Consider the following 21,448-nt stretch of genomic DNA (forward strand, 5'->3'; position numbering starts at 1 on the left):
TGATGCCCTCAAAATGTGTTGGACTACAACTCCCATCATCCCCAACAAGCAAGGCGAACCCCCTCCCCTTCTGGATGGGGATGATGAAGGCTGTAGTGGGGGCAGGTTGGGAAAGGCTGCATTAGGTTTATAGGCTGCTTTTCCAGACAAAGAATTCTAAGCCAACCGACCTGTTCTAATGATGTAGCACCCTAAATAATTAGCCAGAAGGGTTAAATTCCATTAATAACACATTGAGGAAGAAGAGGTTGGAATAAATTACGTTCTCTAAAATCCCCTAAACTCAGACATATGGAAAGAACTTCAGCCCAAGGTGAATCACTACTGGGAAGAAACACTATCTTGAAGTCTTCAAGACAAAATGTGTTGGAACACGGACACTGGTCGCTCCAAGAATTGGACCCAGTAAAACTTCTGTTGGAAGAGGCAAAAAGAAAGGTGAGTCTCTCTCCCGGCCCCGTTCCTTTCTTAGACAATGGTAAAATAAAAAAGAAATAAATTGGTAGGATGTTGATGTATTTTTCTCAGCAAGTAAAGAGAAGATACGGGGCAAAATTATCTTCCTTGAACTAGAGAAGAATCATAGAATCATAGTAGTGTTGGAAGGGGCCTATAAGGCCACCGAGTCCAACTCGATGCAGGGTAATCAATCGATTTATTTTCTTTAGCCATTCATCATAATAAAAAGCATCTAAAGTAACAGAACAACAACTTACTTAAAAGTAATATATAAAGGAAAATGATCAAGGAACAGAAATATAACACACAGCTTGAAATAATTCATTAATTAAACAAAACGTTTAGCAGCAATTATCCAAACTGGAATTTACTACATTTCAGGCCTGCCAAGGCAAACTTTGTATTTGTTTTATTAGCCAAAAGACACAAGTTTCTGTTGACTGACCAACATTCACTGTGTTTCGATAACTAGCCAAGAAACTTCCTATTTATATATATATATATTTTCCCCTGAACTGCTTTTTCTCAATAGCTCAATGTATTTATTTTAATATCCGGATGAAGTTTATAAGGACTTCAGGAGCTGTATTCTTTTGCTGGGGATGGAGAACATCTCTTCGCCGCCTTTCCAGGCCAATTTCACCTTTTGGCACGAGAACACCACTTCTTCAAACGCTGACAGCTATCGGGGCCTTCAAAAGAGCATGCATCTCCTGTCCATTGTGGTCTACAGTATTGCGTGTCTCCTAGGGGTAAGTGGGAATGGCCTCGTCATCTGGATCGCTGGCTTCAAGATGAAGAAGACCGTGAACGCAGTGTGGTTTCTCAACCTGGCCGTCGCTGATTTTGTCTTCACCTTTTTCCTGCCCCTCAGCATTGCCTACACAGCCCTGGGCTTCCACTGGCCGTTTGGGAAACTTCTGTGCAAGCTCAACAGCACCATTGCCTTCTTAAACATGTTTGCCAGTGTTTTCCTCTTGACGGTCATCAGCATGGATCGGTGTGTCTCAGTGGTCTACCCTGTATGGTCCAGAAACTACCGGACCACAAAGCTGGCGTACCGTACTGCTTTGGTGACATGGGTAGCAGCCTTCATCATTAGCTCGCCGTATCTTATTTTCCGAGACACTGCAACTAATGCCAAGAACATCACCAGCTGCTACAATAATTTTGCTCTCTCCAAAAATTATGATGGCGAGGAGGCGCGAAGGCTTTGGAAGACAAGGCACAGAGCTATGGTAGTAACCAGGTTCATATTTGGCTTCCTCTTTCCCTTCACCGTAATCCTGGTCTGCTACAGCATCGTGGCGTTCAGGATGAAAAGGAGACGCCTAACCAAATCTACCAAACCATTTAGAATCATCATTGCTGTCACAGCATCATTTTTCCTCTGCTATTTCCCGTACCATGTCTTCTCCTTGCTGGAGATGTCCAAAACAACGGCAAGCCATCAGCTCAAGATGGCTCTCTACTTAGGGATCCCTTTGGCTTCCAGCCTGGCTTTCTTCAATAGCTGTATCAATCCCATCCTCTACGTGTTTGTAGGGCAGAAGAAGTTCCGTCAGTCTGTGCTCTCAGCCTTTGAGGGGGCTTTTGGCGAGGACTTCATCCTGTCTTTGTCCAGCAAGAGAAAATCTAGATCCATCTCTCAGGCAGAGATTCAGATGACTTAGTCAGTAATTTATTTATTTACTGCATTTCTATCCTGCCTTGTTTCCTCCAAAGAACCCAAGGCGGTGTACATAATTCCCCTCTTCTCCATTTTATCCTCACAACAGCAGCCCTATGAGGAAGGTTGGGCTGAGAGTCTGTGATTGGCCCAAAATCACCCAGTGGGTTTCCATGGCTAAGTGAGGACTAGAACCCGGATCTTCCGACTCCCAGTCCAACACTCTAGCCACTACACCACACTGCCTCAGTAGCCAATAGGCTACCATTATTATTATTTTTGCCAAATAACCCACTGGGAACTCTTGTTCAGCCTTATTTTACACGGTTACATCCACGTAATAAGCTTTATTGGGTTGCTGGATTGGTTGGCTTGTTGACCTTCACAACTGTCACATTTGTGGCATGCAGATGTTTATTTATTTTTAACCAAAACTGTTTCCTGTATAAAATGCTTGAGCGCCACGCAGTGGCCACTCTATATACGACTGCTCCAAATAATGTTTTCCAGAACTCGAAAGCTTGCTCACTATTTTGTGACATTTAAGTTGGTCCTAATAAAATTATTGTCCTACTGTGGATTCTTCTTCTTCTTCTTCTTCTTCTTCTTCTTCTTCTTCTTCTTCTTCTTCTTCTTCTAATGGGCCAATATGGTTGTCTATGCTGTTTTGTGTGTGTTTCCTAGGAGTCCTGCTTGCTTGGTCTGTTAGCAAAGTCACCCGGTGAAGCTAAGGGATAAGCATGGACAAGGAACGAGATGTAGCTGGGTGTCAGAAACACGGCCAGCTGGGTTCTGCACAACATCTGCGTTCCAGAGGTGGATAGACCAGAACTGAAGGCAGATGTAGCCTGATCTTCAAAGCCCCAAGCACGGCCAGCTAAAACTGGTTAGCCCAGTCTTCCAGGCCTCTTACTCTTGAGGAGACCTTCAAGGAGCCCTCTTATTTCCTGTATTGTTGTGGTTGGGATTAAAGGGGTTCAAAGTGCCTCTCAAGTAACTTTCTTCCCTGCTTTTCTTGTGCCGCTCAACTTTCAAGGTCTTTTAAACTTTAACACTTGACTTTCAAAGGGGAGGTGAAATGGGTGTTTGAGAACTTTCAAAAACACTGACAGCTTGTCCAGCAAAACTGTTTGCAGTTGTTGAGAAATGTGTTAAATTCTGCTGACTGGAAAAGTTGGCATGATCCTGAAGGAGGTGGAGAGCAATTCCCCAAGCAGTGCATAAAAAAGAGGATCCCGGGTGTTTTTCATAACATTCGGAATCCATAAAAGCAAGTAGCAGAGGCAGGAGTAGAAGAGAAGGAGCTCCTGGAAAGCCAAAAATCTAGCACGAGATTTGATGGCCACTATTGTTTCCTACAAGTTTTGTGCAAGGCATTTTCTCAGAGGGCATTTTTGTTTCACAATAAAGGTGCAGTTGTTATGCAACTTTTGCAGAGGACACATTCTCCCAGCATCTTCTGGTTATTTTTCCTTTGTGGCTAATCTATCAGTTGTGCAGTGAATGCAGCGTACATCATCATGTATGTTGGGCAGTTAAGCTACCACCACTTGGGAGATCATGAATCCAAATTAAGGATGGACCAACATGATCCTTCTTGTGACTGAACCCATCGGTGGAGCAAATTGGGTCAAAACCCAAGGTAGCAGTTCAGCGATAGGACAGAAATAACGACAGAAGTCAGATAAACTGCAGTACAAAGCATCCTGGCTCAACAGTCACACCGGCATAGTGTCCTGGAGCAGGCATGGGGGTTGCCTGACCGAAAGAGGTTTATTCTATAGGGCTCTCATCCAATCACAAAAGTTGGCTGAGGAGAGGGCGTACTTGCAGGGAAAAGGTTGGGAAGGGTCAACAGCACTGTGATCCTTCCATGCTGGAGAAAAGCCTCAGGTATTATTATTATTTATTTATTTATTTATTTATTTATTTATTTATTTATTTATTTATATAGCACCATCAATGTACATGGTACTGTACAGATTGCACAGTAAATAGCAAGACCCTGCCGCATAGGCTTACAATCTAATAAAGTTGTAGTAAACAATAAGGAGGGAAAGAGAATGCAAACAGGCACAGGGAAGTGAAAACAGGCACTGGGTAGGGTGAAGCTAAACAGTATAGAGTCAGAACAAACTCAATATTTAAAAGCTATAGGGAACAGAAAGGTTTTTAGCTGAGTTTTGAAAGCTGTGATTGAGTTTGTAGTTCTCAAGTGTTCTGGAAGAGCGTTCCAGGCGTAAGGGGCAGCAGAAGAAAAAGGACGAAGCCGAGTAAGGGAAGTAGAGGTCCTTGGGCAGGCGAGAAGCATGGCATCAGAGGAGCGGAGAGCACGAGCGGGGCAATAGTGTGAGATGAGAGAGGAGAGATAGGCAGGAGCTAGGCCGTGAAAAGCTTTGAAGGTCAACAGGAGAAGTTTGTATTGGATTCTGGAGTGAATTGGAAGCCAATGAAGAGATTTCAAAAGTGGAGTGACATGGTCAGAGCGGCGGGCCAAGATGATCTTAGTGGCAGAGTGGTGGACAGAGACCAGCGGACTGATGTGAGACGAAGGAAGGCCAGAGAGAAGAAGGTTGCAGTAGTCCAACCGAGAGATTGTGAGCGGCACTCAAATGTGAGCGGCACTCGACAAGCATTTCATTAAATGATGCCGTTTCTTCCATTACTCCAGAGAATTGGGGAAGCTGCACCTGTACAGAAATGTCCCCAGTCCAAACCCAGAGCTTAATTCTTGCTAAGGCTGAGAGTCTGTGACTGGTCCAGAGTCACCCAGTGAGCTTCCATGGCGAAGGGGGAACTAGAACCCGGATCTCCCGACTCTCAGTCCGACACTCTAACCATGGCTACAGATGTTGGTAGCAGCTAAATCTTTTTCCTGCCAAAGTCCATGATGCTGTCATACCTTTAGAGGGCAATCTTAGGCTGGTTTAGACAGCAGAAAAGCCTTACAACTCCCGGCGTTCCCTAGCCAACAAGCATAGGATTGTGTCCTTACTAGGCCAGCCAAAAGTTTTTTGTTTTATTCTAAAGTACACACACACACCTGGTCGCCCACACAGATCAGGACCATAGTTTGGGCAAGGCAGGGGGATAGAACATCCTTCCCCAATACTGGCCCTCCAGATATCCTGTACTACAATCCCCATAATCCCCATCCAGTTTAGAGTTGCAGTCTGACACATCTAGAGGACCCCAGGATGGAGAAGGCTGGGGGTAGAGGCCCCGATCTGTGCCCCACTGCACCCCATTGCAATTTATATTGCCAAATATCTACCCACTAAAGCAGGACTGGGCAACCTGAGGCATTCCAGATGTTGCAAGGATTGCAGTTCCCATGATCTCCCACCAATGGCTGCTCTGGCTAGGGATGTTGGGAATTGCAGTCCAGAACATGTGGAGGACTACAAGTTGCCCAACCTTGGCGTATATTTTTTGGGGGGGGGATTTCTGCCAGCAAAATGCTGTTCTGAGAGGATCACCGTTTAGAAACGGGAGTGATTAAGGTGAGTGGAAGAGAAGAGTACTAAGAAATTAAGGAAAGCACACCCTATGTCTTTTGGGCTTCCCCCATTAACTAAAGTTCCCTGGATAGTGTACAGAACATAGTTGCACATACTTACACATTAGCTCCTTGCAGCATTGTGGTGCAGCCTGCCACCTAACCACTTGCAGTCCAAGCACATCAGAAGGGCCACATGATGCCCACAGTCTTTGTAAACCGCTCAGAGTTTCGGTTATGGGGTGGTATATAAATCAAATAAATAAATAACCACCTGCACTTAATGCAAAGGCTCTGCAGGAAGTAATGTCGACCTACCTGAGTGGGGAAGTGCACACACGTGTGTTTGCATATCTCTCCATTGTGAGTGTCGGGAAACACGCATTCATGTCAGGGTGACACGGAGGACTCTCCTGCACCAACCTCATTATAGTGCTCCTTCTTTGCCCGTTTGTTGGGGTGCATTAGGGTGACCCTATGGAAAGGAGGACAGGGCTCCTGTCTCTTTAACAGTTGTATTGAAAAGAGAATGTCAGCAGGTGTCATTTGTATACATGCAGCACCTGGGGAAATTCCCTCTCCATCACAACAGTTAAAACTGCAGGAACCCTGCCCTCTTTTGCATCTGGTCATTCTAATATAGCTCCTGCAGCTTTAACTGTTGTGAAGGAGAAGGAATTTCGCCAGGTGTTGCATGCACACAAACGACACTTGCTGAAATTCCCTTTTCAATACAACTGTTAAAGAGACAGGAGCCCTGTCCTCCTTTCCATAGGGTCACCCTAGGTGCATAAAACTGGAGGCAGGGAGAGGCTGAACTTGGGTGTTTGGCAGTCATGTGAAAGGGTAAGTCTGAGTGGGGCTGGTTTTGTAGGAGTGGTATAGGAAAGAGAAGAGAAACACTGAACACGCGTGTTTAGCGATGGTGAAGAAAGGCAAGCATCAGCGGCACTGGTATTGTGGGGGGGAGGAGGAAAGTGAAGAGAAGCGCTGAACACGCGTGTGCCAGCGGGGCTGGTATTGCGGGTGGGGAGTCGAAAAGAGGAGGCGCTGAACACGCGTGTTTAGCGATGGTTAAGAAAGGCAAGCATCAGCGGCACTGGTATTGTGGAGGGGAGGAGGAAAGAAGAAACACTGAGCACGCGTGTTTGGCGGTCGTGAGGAAAGACAAGAGTGGGCGAGGCTGGTGTTGTGGGGGGGGGACAGAAAAGAGAAGTGCTGAACACGCGTGTTTAAGAAAGGCAAGCATCAGCGGCACTGGTATTGTGTGGAGGAGAGTAGGAAAGCGAAGAGAAGCGCTGAACACGCGTGTGCCAGCGGGGCTGGTGTTGTGGGGGGGAGGACAGAAAAGAGAAGCGCTGAACACGCGTGTTTAAGAAAGGGAAGCATCAGCGGCACTGGTATTGTGGAGGAGAGTAGGAAAGAGAAGAGAAGCGCTGGACACGCGTGTTTAAGAAAGGCAAGCATCAATGGCGCTGGTATTGTGGAGGGGAGGAGGAAAGAGAAGAGAAGCGCTGAACACGCGTGCTTGGCGGTCGTGAGGAAAGACAAGAGTGGGCGGGGCTGGTGTTGTGGGGGGCCAGAAAAGAAGAGAAGCGCTGAACACGCGTGTTTAAGAAAGGCAAGCATCAGCGGCACTGGTATTGTGGAGGGGAGGAGGAAAGAGAAGAGAAGCGCTGAACACGCGTGCTTGGCGGTCGTGAGGAAAGACAAGAGTGGGCGGGGCTGGTGTTGTGGGGGGCCAGAAAAGAAGAGAAGCACTGAACACGCGTGTTTAAGAAAGGCAAGCATCAGCAGTGCTGGTATTGTGGAGGGGAGGAGGAAAGAGAAGAGAAGCGCTGAACACGCGTGTTTGGCGGTGGTGAGGGGAGGCCAGCGGCGGCGGGGCTGGCGTTGTGGGTGGGGAGAGTGGGGCAGAGAAGGCAGAGGCCGAGCACGCGTGTCCGGGGTGGGTGCGTGGGGTCTTGCCGGGCCCGCGTGGCCCCCTCGGGCGGGGGTGGAGGCCGGAGGCCAGCGCCTCAGGGCCGCTCCGCCCCCCTCAGACCTTTCGTGCTCGCCGCCGCCGCCGCCGCCGCCATTTTGCAGCCGGACGGAGCTCGGAGGCGCGTGAGGGAGGAGAAGGAGGCGGAGGGCGAGGAGGCGCCGGTGTCTGTGAGGGACGGGCCCGGCCCAGCCCAGCCCAGCCCCGTCGGATCACCTGTCTCGCCCGCCCGCCCGCCCGTTATCCAGCCAAGCGAGGGGGCCTGAGGGGCGCTGAGGGAGCAGGTAACCGGGGACGGACGGAGGGAGGGAGGGGGCGGCGGCGCGCCCGGCCACGTGTCTTCCTCGCCACACGGACCCGCAAGACACCCTCCCCCCCCCCCCGGCATAGCCACGGACCGGCCTCTTGTGGGGCGGTGGGCGGTGGGGGGGGTCTTTGGGTAGGCAGGGCTGGTGGCTTCCAACATTCAGGCCGGAGGTCGGTGGGAAAGTCCAACTTGCGTGTCAAACCCCTTGTGGTGTGTATTTATAGAGCGCGTGTGTCATGCACGCATGTGGGGAAAGAGACATGTGTGTGGGGTGTGTGTATGTTATCTATCTATCTATATGCATGTGTGTATTGTATGCGTGTTTATGTATACCTGCATATATACACACACAACTTATACATGTATAAACTGTCAATATTGGGCAAAAGGCGGGATACTAATAATAATAATAATAATAATAATAATAATAATAATAATAATAATATCTCTCTTCTGCTCTGTGCATGCATGTGTGTATTATTTATACATGTATATACTCCCATATATTGTCTATTTGTTTTTAGCTGTTTACATTGTTTTAATTTTTCTAATTTTTTGGACTATTTTTTATGATGATGCTGTGTTCTGTATTTTTGTCAGTTGTTGTAAACCGCCCAGAGAGCTTCTATGGGGCGGTATAGAAATGTAATAAATAATAATACATTATCTATCTATGTCTGTATTATGTATGAATCTGTCTGTGTATCACACACAGATGTATGTATAACATTTTATTTATACCTATATAAATGTTCAGGGGACTGTGCACAAATCCTCCTTGATCTAACATAGCAATATTTATTTAATTGTAGAGTTCCCCCTCCTTTTTTTTCTTTTTCTTTTTAGGTGTGGGGGGTTATGATAATTCAGGCCTGAGTTTTGTGATGATTGAACGTTGTCAGCTGCCTTGAAATCCATAATGTTAAGGCTGGGATATAAATACATTAAATAAGATCGAAATGGGGTGCCGGATGGGTGTGTGTGGCTGTGATGATGCAGGGTCAGGGGGAGGAAGAAAGAAGGGGGGCAGAGGGTGTGCTTTTGTGCCCCTACATCACACTGATTGTGTGTGTGGGGTGGAGGGAATGAGATTTATCCTCTTGTAAAGCTCCCTCCCCTTTTCCATGTGATGGGAGGCTTTTGGGGGTGAGTGAATATTTAGCTATTGTTGTTGTGTGCTCTTCAGGTTGAGCTGTGCAGACATACGCAGACCCCAAATCTAGCTGTTCTTTATCTGTTTAAAAGAAAAAGAAAACAGGTGAGGAGAAGGAGAAGAAAAGGTTTAGCGTGTATGTTTCTCCATCTTTCACACCAGTTGTATGGGGGGTGGGCAGAGTTCTTCACTGATGAGGCACGCATAATGTTTTTATTCTGGGCTGGGGGACCCACGGATCCTGAACTTAACTTTTTCTTACCAATTTAAAATAGCAACAACCACAAAATGGGATTGTAAAGGAAATGAGGCTGTATCTCCACAGGAATATAAGGCAAAAGGGTGGGTCTGTCTCCATTTCTCTCTCCCCAAAGCCTTCCCTCTTTATTAAGAAGCAGCTCAGTTGTAATGTGGGTAATGGGATGTATTTCCTAGTTGATATACATAGGAGTGTGGCCTTTTGGGATTTTAGCACACGCACAGAGAAACGCTCGTAGTACATAGAATTTTAGAGTTATGTGGTGAGAAATCGTTTACATTGTTGTCTTGTATGTCCAATTTAAGTATTTGGAATCAACGACTAAAAAGTCCTCTAATTCATGTCATCAGGATAAAAAAAGATAGTCTAGGTAATGTTAGGGTTTCTCTCCCTGGCCCTGTACACAAAAGAGAGGAAATAACCCCCTCCCCTCAATTCTTAACCACGAGTCACCTCCTAAAACACAATTGGAGGATGGGGAGATTTATTTATTTTTTCTAGTTCTGTATTCTTCTGTGTTCACTGCTGTCCTTTAGGAGAGTTACAGCAGGCAGGGTTCGGCTTCATTGTTAATTTTGCATGGTGCTGGGATGAATATGTTGATCCCCTGGGCTTGATGCATTTGGTTCATCTCTATTATCCTCATCCTTTCGGCGGTACAGTAACAATGGCGGAGGCCCTTGTACACAGAAGCCCTAGCTGGGAGAAGCTTCCTCCTTTGGGAGTTGTGATGATGTCTATCTCTCTTCAGCTGCTGAAAGCCTTTGTGGTCCAGGGGCACTGTCAGGACCCCATGGCTGTAAATGACTAGGATTCAATGCAGCCAAGTCATGTGCTCTGTGCACAATGGGTGTGGTATGTGACTAGGGATCGTATTTCGGTTGTGCTAAATAAGCTTGTTTCCATGTACTGCCATTCTGTGGATTTGAGCTCAGATTATTCCCACTGGCAGTAACTATATGATGGGTCTGAATTAAGACACAGAAGAACAACTGTGTAATGTTTGTGTCTAATCTTTCCCTGTCTGTTAGTACTAGGATACCTGTCTTCATTTCCCTTCATTAGGACGTAGAGGATGCTTTCAGTAACTGGACTTCTGAATCTTGTAAAGGTCTTTAACATTTGTTGACACATTTGCCCATAAATAATTAGGCATTGCATGTACTCTAGTTTTGCACCAGTTTTAGTAATGAACAAAAAAAGATTTGTGCAGACTTGTTTGTATGAATTAGGGCCACTTTTCTTGTTTTCTCCTTGTGATCAATACTTGCCTCTAGTGTAATTTCCGTAGTTGTGGTGTTTTGGAATGTTAATTATACATATACTCCGTTTCATCTGATTTCAGCAGTGGATAAGGGCTTCTGGGCCTGTCATTGGTGCTATGCGCTATCTTGGTGAGTGGGGTCACTTGAAGGACTATGGCTGCTCAGTGGTTCTGAACCCATTGATTAACCTCCTACCTCTTATCTTCCTACCTGTGAACCTGATTAATAATGCTGATCTGGTGACTGCAAACTGCTGAGTAGTGCTAACTTTAGAGTTGCAGTCCTAAGCATATTTCTGGGATGTACATTAAACACAAAGATAGTTGCACCGGTCCATGAGAAAAGAACCCCAAATCCATAGTTAATCAATACCTTTATTGGGACCAACCAAAATTACTAGGAGGTAGCCCTTACTGAACTTGATAGAGAAATTGCTTTTGAGTAAACATGTTTAGGATCACCCTGCACAAGTTGACTTCCGTGGTGCTATTTAGTCTTCTCATGAGAAGCATTTTCTTCTATTGTATCAGATGGATTTAAACATAAGGGCTATATTCTATGTATGCTTATACGTTTAAAATAAGCATGAATATTGAAATGAGAAAATTTGTTTTGAAATAGATCCACTCTGGTCTGTGTTATATTAAAAGGTGCTATTAGGTGCGTTTTGTGCAGAGTGTGGAAAAGGCTCTAAAAGTCTGAGCTATTTCATTCCTGGCCGCTGGTCAGGCATCTACTTTAGGCCCAAATGTGTCTTCAGTTAACTGATGTTTAGCCGCTTTCGCATTCTGTTTTTTCCCGTTAGGTTCTATCTTAGCCCATGTTTTGAAAATATTTGTGTGCCGCCGCTTTTCACAGGTTGTTTCACGCAAGTCTTTAAGGCCTGTCTCAAATGTGCTCCCTCAGTCCTTGCAATCACCATAAAATCATTTGTGAGTGTAGAACGCTTTTGCTTGTTAGATTGTGGTTTCCCTGTCTTCCGTTGTGTTGAAATTTCTGCTTCCTCCTTGTACATTTTGGGCTGCTTCTGCTTTTGACGTTGCCTGCCCTACTGTCTGATTAGCTAATTCCATGCCTATCGAGAAGCCTGTAATATTTCTCCCCTCAAAATAGCTGCTTTCTGATGGTCAAGGCTCTGATTTATTGTACATGAATGGAGATTGCAGCAAGAGCTTTGCTATGAATGAGATTCTTCATCCTCCCCTTAGCTGTGAAAATTCCACCAAGTCTAGACAAACAGAATACAGCTTGTTTGCAGAGGCCGGGAAAGAGCTTTAATAACGCTGTTGCATGGTATTAGACATAATGATGACTAACAGTGTTTTTATAAATGTAGGGAGTAAATGATGCTATCCTCAGTTACTTTATGTTGACCAGGGGGTTCTTCTCCCAAATTATGAACGTGTTTGTGATGAAGTGTCTGGGCTTCTTTTTTTAAAAAAGAAATGTCTCTGGCATTGGAACTTAGATGTAAGATGAAGAGATTGAACTGTTTTTTGTAGGCAAACTGCAATATAACTTGATAGATGATGATGGTGATTATTAACAGCAGGTTACTTAACCTGTTGGTTGTTTTATGATGGTTTTAATTTTTGTGAACCACCCAGAGAGCTTCGGCTATTGGGCAGTATAAAAATGTAATAAATAAAATAAAAATGAATAAACAGCATCAGAAGCAGCAACAACAAAATAAAACTTTTTTCAAGTTCTAATCTGACACTGGTGGCTGAATTCCTCGGTTTCATTTATGTATTCCAAACTCCTTACTTTTTAAAGGGTGTTAAATGGAATTTATGATGCTTATTATTATCATCATCATCTTGAGAATAAAGACTTTTGCAATGATTTTGTTCTCTGCTCTTGTTTCCATTGTCTTCTAATATTTCTGTACTCTCTGCTCCGTTTCTACAGGTTGAAGTTTGATGTCAAAGGATGGTAGCGGTTTTGTAGCCAGGAGAGAGCAAAGTACAAGAGGGATTTAGTGCTGCCTGCTAATTTTGCTGAGCGCTTTCCTCAGTCACACCCTTTTTTTGTAAGTGCTCCTAAGATCATTTTTGTTTTAGAATTACACAGTGGTGAGAGACTTTTAATGAACGGAGAAACTGAGAACCCTTTTATCTTCTGCAGTTTGGCTCGCATGCATAGAAATATTAGAAGTGGTTGATTCAAGAGTTGCCCAGAGTCAGCAGCTCTGTGTTAATATGGGTACAACATCCCAGCTGCAGATCTGTTTTTGTTGCAGCAGCCCTCTTATGTTCCTACGCTGATTTGAATCCTCCCTTCTGTGCACCAGAGAAACATAACCAGAGATTGAAATGAGTTCGCATTTTTGCCTGCAGGATAATGATGCCCAAGACAGTAATTCATAGAATCATAGAATAGCAGAGTTGGAAGGGGCCTACAAGGCCATCGAGTCCAACCCCCTGCTCAAGGCAGGAATCCACCCTAAAGCATCCCTGACAGAGGGTTGTCCAGCGGCCTCTTGAAGGCCTCTAGTGTGGGAGAGCCCACAACCTCACCAGGCAACTGATTCCATTGTCGCACTGCTCTAACAGTCAGGAAGTTTTTCCTGATGTCCAGCTGGAATCTGGCTTCCTTTAACTTGAGCCCGTTATTCTGTGTCCTGCACTCTGGAATGATCAAGAAGAGATCCTGGCCCTCCTCTGTGTGACAACCTTTTAAGTATTTGAAGAGTGCTATCATGTCTCCCCCCAATCTTCTCTTCTCCAGGCTAAACATGCCCAGTTCTTTCAGTCTCTCTTCATAGGGCTTTGTTTCCAGACCCCTGATCATCCTGGTTGCCTTCCTCTGAACACGCTCTAGCTTGTCTGCGTCCTTCTTGAATTGTGGAGCCCAGAACTGGATGCAATACTCTAGATGAGGCCTAACCAGGGCCGAATAGAGAGGAACCAGTACCTCACGTGATTTGGAAGCTATACTTCTATTCCATTTCATCTATTCCATTTCTGTACCACCCAATAGCCAAAATTCTTGGGTGGTTTACAAAGATTAAAAACCATTAAAAATACATTATACATAGTATTAAAAACCATTTACATATAAACAGACAGCACACACACAGGCACACATATATCTGAACAATTTTAACACATATATCTAAAGAATTTTAATGGTACCGTATTTCTTCGATTCTAAGACGCACTTTTCCCCCCATATAAACGTCTCTAAAAACGGGGTGCGTCTTAGAATTACGGTGCGTTTATTATTTCTTAGGATCAAAGCTTTTTTTCTGTTGGTGGTACTGAAATTAGTGTGCGTCTTACAATCGATGACGACTTAGAAACGAAGAAATACGGTAGTTAAGTAAGCAGATGAAATTGCAATTGGGTTTATTGAGCAAATAAAGAAAAGAAAAAAAAAAGATATTCAAGGAACTTGGAATATGCTTAGTCTATCCCACCCCGTCCTCAGAACGGTACTGTAGGCATATACTGTGGGCCTGTTTGTGCTTCCCCTTGGCATGCAGGCCTTAAGATAATGGAACCAGTTACCTAGGGAGGTTGTGGGCTCTCCCACACTAGAGGCCTTCAAGAAGCAGCTGGACAACCATCTGTCAGGGATGCTTTAGGGTGGATTCCTGCATTGAGCAGGGGGTTGGACTCGATGGCCTTAGATGCCCCTTCCAACTCTACTATTCTATGATACATATACTACATCAAGGGACTGAATTTGGGGTTCGCCTCCATGCCTGACCTATTCCTCTTGTGTAGCATGGCAGCTTTCAAACAGTTGTGGGGAGCGATGGCATGTCTTGGAGACTGATTGAGGTTCCTCAGGGAGGCGATCACTATTGTGGGTAAGCTTCCTGAAACATGACTTGCCCGTAATGTGCAGCCACGGGGGAGTGTTGGGCTGTCTTCACCCAAGGCTTAACAGGTTCAGTGCTCCATGTGAACTGAATGTGTTCCTGTGAAGTGAGACACCTACATTGGGCTTGTTCAGACGATAGTGATGGGGGAAAGAAGCTATCGTGGCTTCTCCCCTTGCCCCTGTATGTGCTGTGCACACAACCGCTATTTGCAGAAATCTCTCTGGGGGTTGGTTCAGTAACCCAGTATGTGGTGGGGCTGGGGTGGCTTTGCACTGGCCCTACAGCCTCTACTGCACAATATAGGTTGTTGGGTGGGTATGAGGCTACCCCCACCACACCACGCACCGTGGTCGGATGACACGCCAACCTGTGCTGCTGCTCAGGGAATTATGCATGTGGCAGTTGCATGCGCAACACATGCAAGGGGTGGGAGGGAGGGAGAAGCCACTATGGCGTCATTCCCTGTCGCGATCGTCCGGACCCAAGTCACTTTCGCAAAGTAGTATTTGCATCAGCGTCGCAAACGTGTTAAGAGAAATATTGAAACGCAGGTCTTCCGTCTCTGCGTTCTTCCATTTGCATTGTTGGACATTGCTTAAAGGGTTAACGTGCATTTGATCTCCTTGCAGTATTTTAAAAGCGGGAAGACAACGGAGGATTTAATGTTTTGTGTGGCGCCCGTTGGAGTAGGACCCATCATGAACATAACGAAGGGCGGGCTGGTGCTGTTTTCGGCCAATTCCAATCCATCATGTATGGAACTATCAAAGAGAATTGCCGAGTAAGTAATAGCTATTTTCTTTTTTAAGCACTTTTTGCTGACTCTGTTTCAGCCTTGGTTTGGGTGGGTGTGGAATTAAAGCACAGCCTTCAGCAAGGTTAGCGCATACTGTCAAGGTACTTAGTAATGCGCCATGGCTGTTTGCCAAGATAAAGTTACATATAAGGTGCAGGATCAGTACAATGTGGGCTCTGTTCTAATGAGCCATATGTGCACATTTGATCTTCTTATTTTAAAGCATTATCTGATAAATCAGGCATTCACAGCTAGAAAGCTGTGACCCGAGAGGGTTTACTGCAGAGGTTCTTAATTTTTCATTTGTGGAGCACCACCAGTTCTTTGTGCACCTGTTAAGTGGTCCCTACGACCGGGATGGAAGCATCTGAAAACCTCCATTCTTTTTCTCCACTTCTCAGTATAGATTTCAAAAGTTAAATCGAAAGAGCAGCTTGCCTCTTTGCAAAGAACTAGTGAACCAAAATAGCATAACTTGATACAACAGAGAGCTCTTGTCACAGTTGGAGGCTAAGGGCAGCTGGTTGGCCACAGCGTGAATAGAGTGCTGGACTATTTATTTATTTATTACATTTTTATACCGCCCAATAGCCGAAGCTCTCTGGGCGAAGCTAGATGGACCCTTGGTTTGATCCAGCATCAGGGTTCTCCTTAGGTTCTTAATGGGAGGAAAGAGTTCAAGCATAGAGACTAGCAAAGGAGAGAGAGAGTGGAGCTCTTCAAGGAATCGCACCTTCTAGGACAGCCTTCCTCAACCTGGGGCGCTCCAGATGTGTTGGACTGCATCTCCCAGAATGCCCCAGCCAGCTGGCTGGGGCATTCTGGGAGTTGTAGTCCAACACATCTAGAGCGCCCCAGGTTGAGGAAGGCTGTTCTAGGACTTAAGCAACTTGCAAGGTGATCCTAAACATTATTATTATTATTATTATTATTATTATTATTATTATCATCATCATTATTTTATTTATATAGCACCAACAATTTACTTGGTGCTGTGCAGAATGTACAAATAAAACAGCAACACCCTGCCCAGAGGCTTACAGTCTAAAATCACATTAAAACATATGAAGGGGGGAAGGGGTTACACAAAACAGAAATAAGGGAATAATCATAGCAATGAGAACGGTAAATCAGGCTAAAATACCAAAAGCTATGGAAAACAGATGAGTTTTCAAACGCGTTCTAAAATCGAAGATGGAACTCGTAGTTTGTAGATGCTCTGGAAGAGCATTCCAAGTAAACGGGGCAGGCAAAGAGAACAGGCGAAGCTGGGCAAGAGAGATAGAAATTCTTGGGCGGGAGAGCAACATAGCATTTGCAGAACGGAGGATACGAGGGGGATGGTAGAGTGAAATGAGAGAGGAGAGATAAGAAGGCGCAAGACCATGACACGATTTAAATGTCAGCAAAAGAAGCTTATATTGAATTCTATATGGAATCGGAAGCCAATGGAGAGATTTCAACAAAGGAGAAACATGGTCAAAGCGACGAGCCAAGAAAATAATCTTGGCTGCAGAATGGTGAAGAGAGACCAAAGAGGAAAGATGAACAGGAGGAAGAACAGTCAAGAGATGGTTACAAAAGTCCAAACGGGAGATAACCAAAGTGTGTAGAAGAGTCTTAGTAGAAGATACAGATAAGGACGGACGGATCCTAGCAATGTTATATAGGAAAAAGCGGCAGGACTTGGCTACAGCCTCGACATGTGAGGAGAAGGAAAGTGAAGAATCAAATATGAAGCCAAGACTATGAGCTTTTTCCACCGGATAAAGTGTGACATTATTAACAGTAACAAAGAATGAAGAGCGAGGGGACGGTTTAGGAGGGAAGACAAGCAATACGGTTTTCGCCATGTTTAGTTTTAAGCGACACTGAAGCATCTAGGCTGAGATGTCAGACAAACAGGCTGAGATCCTAGCCTGAACATCAGAAGAAAGTTCGGGAGAAGAAAGACACAATTGTGTATCGTCTGCATACAGATGATATTGGATGCCATGAGACCGAATAAGATTACCTAAAAATAACGTGTATAAAGAGAACGACAAAGGGCCAAGTACTGAGCCATGTGGCACCCCAACTTGAAGGGAAGTCACGTTCCGTGGCCAGTGTACCACAACATTGAAATTAGTGCATTTAGAACTGCAGTCTTAGAAATAATTCCGTGCGTCGTTCCGTCAGCGGCCACCTTGGAAGAGTTCTGTAAATTCATCAGCTTGCATGCAACGCCTCCTGCTTGACTCTGTTTTAGACTTCAGTAAACAAACACTGTTCTGCTCCCTCCTCCAGGTCTTGTCCGTCCTGGTTTAAACGTGTCCTCTCCACTTATCCAAGGTTTCCTTGTAGCCTGAGGATCCCTTGACGCTGGGCGACTTTCAAATTCGTTTTCCAAATGATCTTTTGATGAGAACACTTCCTTCAGGCCAAACCTGTTCCAGTGATTGTTTAGCCTCCTCAGACGCCAAATGGAAGTTTAGCTCAGCCAAATACTGGTTGGAGCAGGATGGGTTTAATTTTCTGCCCTTGGCAGCAGCCTGGCCAGGCCAGAAAGAAAACCAGTTACTGAATAATGTAGTTACTCAGAAATGCGACTTTATTGGCTTGGATGAGTAATACAAGGAGCAGAACACCCCTTTAGAAGGCAGTCGCTGGGCCAGCCAGTCTGGCAGAAAAGGTTCTGATTTTGCCGACTTAAGAAATGAAGGGGAGAAGTAGGAGAGTTTTATTGGAAAAGAGACCCCTACAAGAAGAATTCATAGTGTGATGTTTGGGGATGTGGGGGAGTTATTGTCATCATTTGTTCCAGCAGGCCTTTGGAGAGTAATTTGGTCCTCCATCTATGTTAATGACTTATAATTTTGTTGTGTATTTTTAAACTCTTTTTTTTTTACATTTCTTTTCCTAGGTTTTAAAATGTATGTTTTAAACTTTGTAAGACCGCCTTGAGGCCCAGTATTGGGCAAAAGGCGGGATATTACTGCTACTACTACTAAATTTATGGGGGGCCTTCTGGAACAACCAGGGTCTGTGTTTGCACAGGAATTGGCAGCATTGGCCATTGATGCTGGGAAAACAGTCAAATCCTTCAAGAAGAGTAGAAATCTAGCTAGCTAGTTCGGTACGCCCGGGTTCACTCTGTAGTCTGTCTGAAACTGTAGGCAATTGACATTTCTTGTGACCCAATCCAGTCTGCATTTTAAACTGCTCTTAGGTTGGCAAAACATCCGTCACCCCTAAAACAGTAAATTGTGAAGCTATTGACGGATTCCCTAGCTGTTGCAAGCAGTCTTGGAATGAATTACAATGCACTTATTTTTTTAAAAAAGTGCGATTACAATAAATGTATGTTTCCTCTATGGCTCATAAATCTGTAGCCTTGTACAATTTGGGGGTCCTAGTTTTTGAGTTCATTTTCCTTGTGGTGACCTTTGCTTCTCCTTGTATCCTTTTGCAGGCGGCTGGGGGTAGAGATGGGCAAAGTTCAGGTGTACCAAGAGCCAAACAGAGGTAAGTACCTGCCACTTGGGACATTTATCACTCAAAGCTGAAGGAGGAGGCGCTAGTTTATGAAATGTCTCTCATTACAAGCTGCCTCTCCCCTCTCACCCCCACCCAAGAATCCCTTCAGATGACCCATGCGTTAATATTAGCATCCTTCACTCCTGTGCTATCAGTTGTGGGGCAGGGGGAACAATACCTTTACCTACACAGGTGAGAGAGGCCACTTCCTGATCTCCGCTCCTGCCTGAGTTGCTTAAGTAGAAGCAGCCTATCCTTGTTGTCAGCTTGCGCTTGCAGTTCTGTGTCAGGTATTGCATCATATAGCGTGGACTTCACTAGATGAAAATAGCTCCTGTTGCTCCCTGTTTGACAGGCGCCTGGCCTGCGTTTCATGATGCAGTGGCATCTTTTGTGGTCCTGCCTTCGACGTATAGGACGCTGCCTTCATAGAATCATAGAATAGCAGAGTTGGAAGGGGCCTCTAAGGCCATGGAGTCCAACCCCCTGCTCAATGCAGGAATCCACCCTAAAGCATCCCTGACAGATGCTTGTCCAGCTGCCTCTTGAAGGCCTCTAGTGTGGGAGAGCCCGCAGCCTCCCTAGGTAACTGGTTCCATTGTTGCACTGCTCTAACAGTCAGGAAGTTTTCCCTGATGTCCAGCTGGAATCTGGCTTCCTTTAACTTGAGCCCGTTATTCTGTGTCCTGCACTCTGGGAGGATCGAGAAGAGATCCTGGCCCTCCTCTGTGTGACAACCTTTTAAGTATTTGAAGAGTGCTCTCATGTCTCCCCCCAATCTTCTCTTCTCCAGGCTAAACATGCCCAGTTCTTTCAGTCTCTCTTCAAAGGGCTTTGTTTCCAGAACCCTGATCATCCTGGTTGCCCTCCTCTGAACACGCTCCAGCTTGTCTGCGTCCTTCTTGAATTGTGGAGCCCAGAACTGGACGCAATACTCTAGATGAGGCCTAACCAGGGCCGAATAGAGAGGAACCAGTACCTCCCGTGATTTGGAAGCTATACTTCTATTAATGCAGCCCAAAATAGCATTTGCCTTTCTTGCAGCCAATATCGCACTGATGGCTCGTATTCAGCTTGTGATCTACAACAATTCCAAATTCTCGTTTGTAGTATTGCTGAGCCAAGTATCCCCCATCTTGTAACTGTGCCTTTGGTTTCTACTGCCTTCGACTGAGTCAGACCCTTGGTCCATCTAGCCCAACATTGTCGACATTGACTGGCAGCCATGGCTCTCCAGGGTTTCAGGCAGGCGTTTTCCCAGTGCTCCCTGGAGATGCCGAGGATCGAACCCGGGACCTTCTGTGTGCTCTGCCACTGAGCCATGGCCCTTCCCGATCCTGTTAGGCAGAGAGGGGCCTTGCTGGATCAGACCAAAGTCCCATCCAGTCCTTTCTAGGCCACCGTAGGAGGGCTTCTGCCTTGAAACAGAGCCTAGAAATATTTTCAATAAATAAATAGTCCAGCATTCTGTTTTGCACGGTGGCCCACCAGATGCCGTTGGGAAGCCCCCAAGCAGGGGCATAAGGGCAGCAGCCTCCCCTGTTTGTCCCTATTACCTGGCGCTACCAGGTGGAGTTGCTTCTACACGTCAGGCTTCCAGCCTTATTTGGAACTGACATCCATGCTCATTGGCCGGTCCATCAGCAAGTGCTGGGTGGAAGGTCCTCGTGTGAGTGTTGCAAGGATTTGTAGAGTAGAGCCCTTGCTGTACCCACATCTGCATCAGCCCCTGTATGATTCTCTAGGACACTGCAATATAAATCTGTAAATCGGGTGTCGAGCCTCTGGCCCACATAGGCTTCCCATTTGGTCCTCCGGTGTTCGTCAGATGGCCACACGCACACCCCGATTAACAATCATTTGTCTTTCCTAGGGCTTAGCAACGGGTAGTCTGAGCTTCAAGCTAAAATGCCCCAGTATCTTGGGTGTTGTGGCTCTGCCTTCTTTTGCCCTCGTCCCCGCTCTCCGCTGGAATTTTATTTATTCATCCGTTTACAGGTTTTTTTAAGGCCACCTTTAAAATAGTTTTTAGGTCACCTCCAAGAGATTCTCTGAAATTGAATTTGGCCCGCGGCTGAAAGAGGTTCAGCAACCCTGCTGTAAATGTTTCCAGTGGGGTTGTAGGTGTTCATTCAACATTGAACATCCATGCTGCTGGATCCCACTAGACCTACCTTACACCTTAAAATAAAGACCCAACGGGCAGCTTTCTTGCAGAGCTGGCCTGCACCTCCGGAGGGAGGTCGGTCACTGACCGTCATACACTGAGCATATGTGTTCTTTTGGCAGAAACAAGAGTGCAGATTCAAGAGTCCGTGAGAGGAAAAGATGTCTTTATCATCCAGACTGTTTCAAAGTGAGTACAAATCCCTGCTCCGGGTAAAGCCTCTGCAACTCCTGTATTTGTGTTTCTGAAACATCTGAGGTGGGATAGGGCGTTAATAACTTTTCCTGGACCCTTCTTAACTCTCTTCTTCCTCAGTATTTGTCTGTGGTCACCTGCATCTTTCTGCATAAAAAGAAGGGATGCTGTGTCTATCCATTCTTAAGTTTCCCACTTGCTCTCTTGCCTAGAGTGCCGCTTAAGATGATTCAGTCGCTATCCGTAGCTCATCGATGAAGCCAGTAGCTGAACCTGAGCGAGCAAAGACCCAGACTGTTGTAAGCACCTGTGACTAGTTACTGGCCGTGGGAGCGTTAAGTTAAAATAGG

At 45.6% G+C, this 21,448-nt stretch overlaps 2 protein-coding genes across 5 annotated transcripts in view; both read left to right on the forward strand.

Annotated features, from left to right (window-relative positions):
• The first annotated feature begins 2 nt into the window (after positions 1 to 2).
• LOC134410013 (chemerin-like receptor 1) lies at positions 3 to 2,685 on the forward strand. Of its 2 annotated transcripts, none has more exons than XM_063143051.1 (2): positions 3 to 438; positions 992 to 2,685. In XM_063143051.1, the coding sequence occupies exon 2, from the start codon at positions 1,062 to 1,064 to the stop codon at positions 2,130 to 2,132; it is 1,071 nt and encodes a 356-aa protein (XP_062999121.1). In that variant the 5' UTR covers positions 3 to 438; positions 992 to 1,061; the 3' UTR covers positions 2,133 to 2,685. The 2 variants fall into 2 exon arrangements, with proteins under 2 accessions (XP_062999121.1, XP_062999120.1); XM_063143050.1 differs by having other exon boundaries at positions 1,032 to 2,685.
• Positions 2,686 to 3,975: 1,290 nt separating this feature from the next.
• Positions 3,976 to 21,448, forward strand: part of PRPSAP2 (phosphoribosyl pyrophosphate synthetase associated protein 2) — a 31,192-nt gene continuing 13,719 nt past the window's right edge. The window contains exons 1-5 of one of the 3 annotated variants that reach the window (XM_063143114.1): positions 3,976 to 4,021; positions 12,504 to 12,624; positions 15,054 to 15,205; positions 18,672 to 18,724; positions 21,026 to 21,092. In XM_063143114.1, the coding sequence (XP_062999184.1) occupies positions 15,087 to 15,205; positions 18,672 to 18,724; positions 21,026 to 21,092 (239 nt within the window). In that variant the 5' untranslated portion in view covers positions 3,976 to 4,021; positions 12,504 to 12,624; positions 15,054 to 15,086. Of the gene's footprint in view, positions 4,022 to 7,764; positions 7,893 to 12,503; positions 12,625 to 15,053; positions 15,206 to 18,671; positions 18,725 to 21,025; positions 21,093 to 21,448 lie in introns of those variants that run through there. The other 2 variants (XM_063143112.1, XM_063143115.1) reach the window with 2 other exon arrangements.

This window comes from Elgaria multicarinata, chromosome 17 (assembly GCF_023053635.1).
Source record: "Elgaria multicarinata webbii isolate HBS135686 ecotype San Diego chromosome 17, rElgMul1.1.pri, whole genome shotgun sequence".
In the NCBI taxonomy this organism is placed as follows: domain Eukaryota; kingdom Metazoa; phylum Chordata; class Lepidosauria; order Squamata; family Anguidae; genus Elgaria; species Elgaria multicarinata.

Bases quoted from the DNA above. Each gene is read 5' to 3' on its own strand.
- LOC134410013 (XM_063143050.1), top strand. From the start codon at position 292: ATGGAAAGAACTTCAGCCCAAGGTGAATCACTACTGGGAAGAAACACT. The intron at 439-1,031 runs GTGAGTCTCTCT...GAAGTTTATAAG, and splicing joins TGGAAGAGGCAAAAAGAAAG to GACTTCAGGAGCTGTATTCT.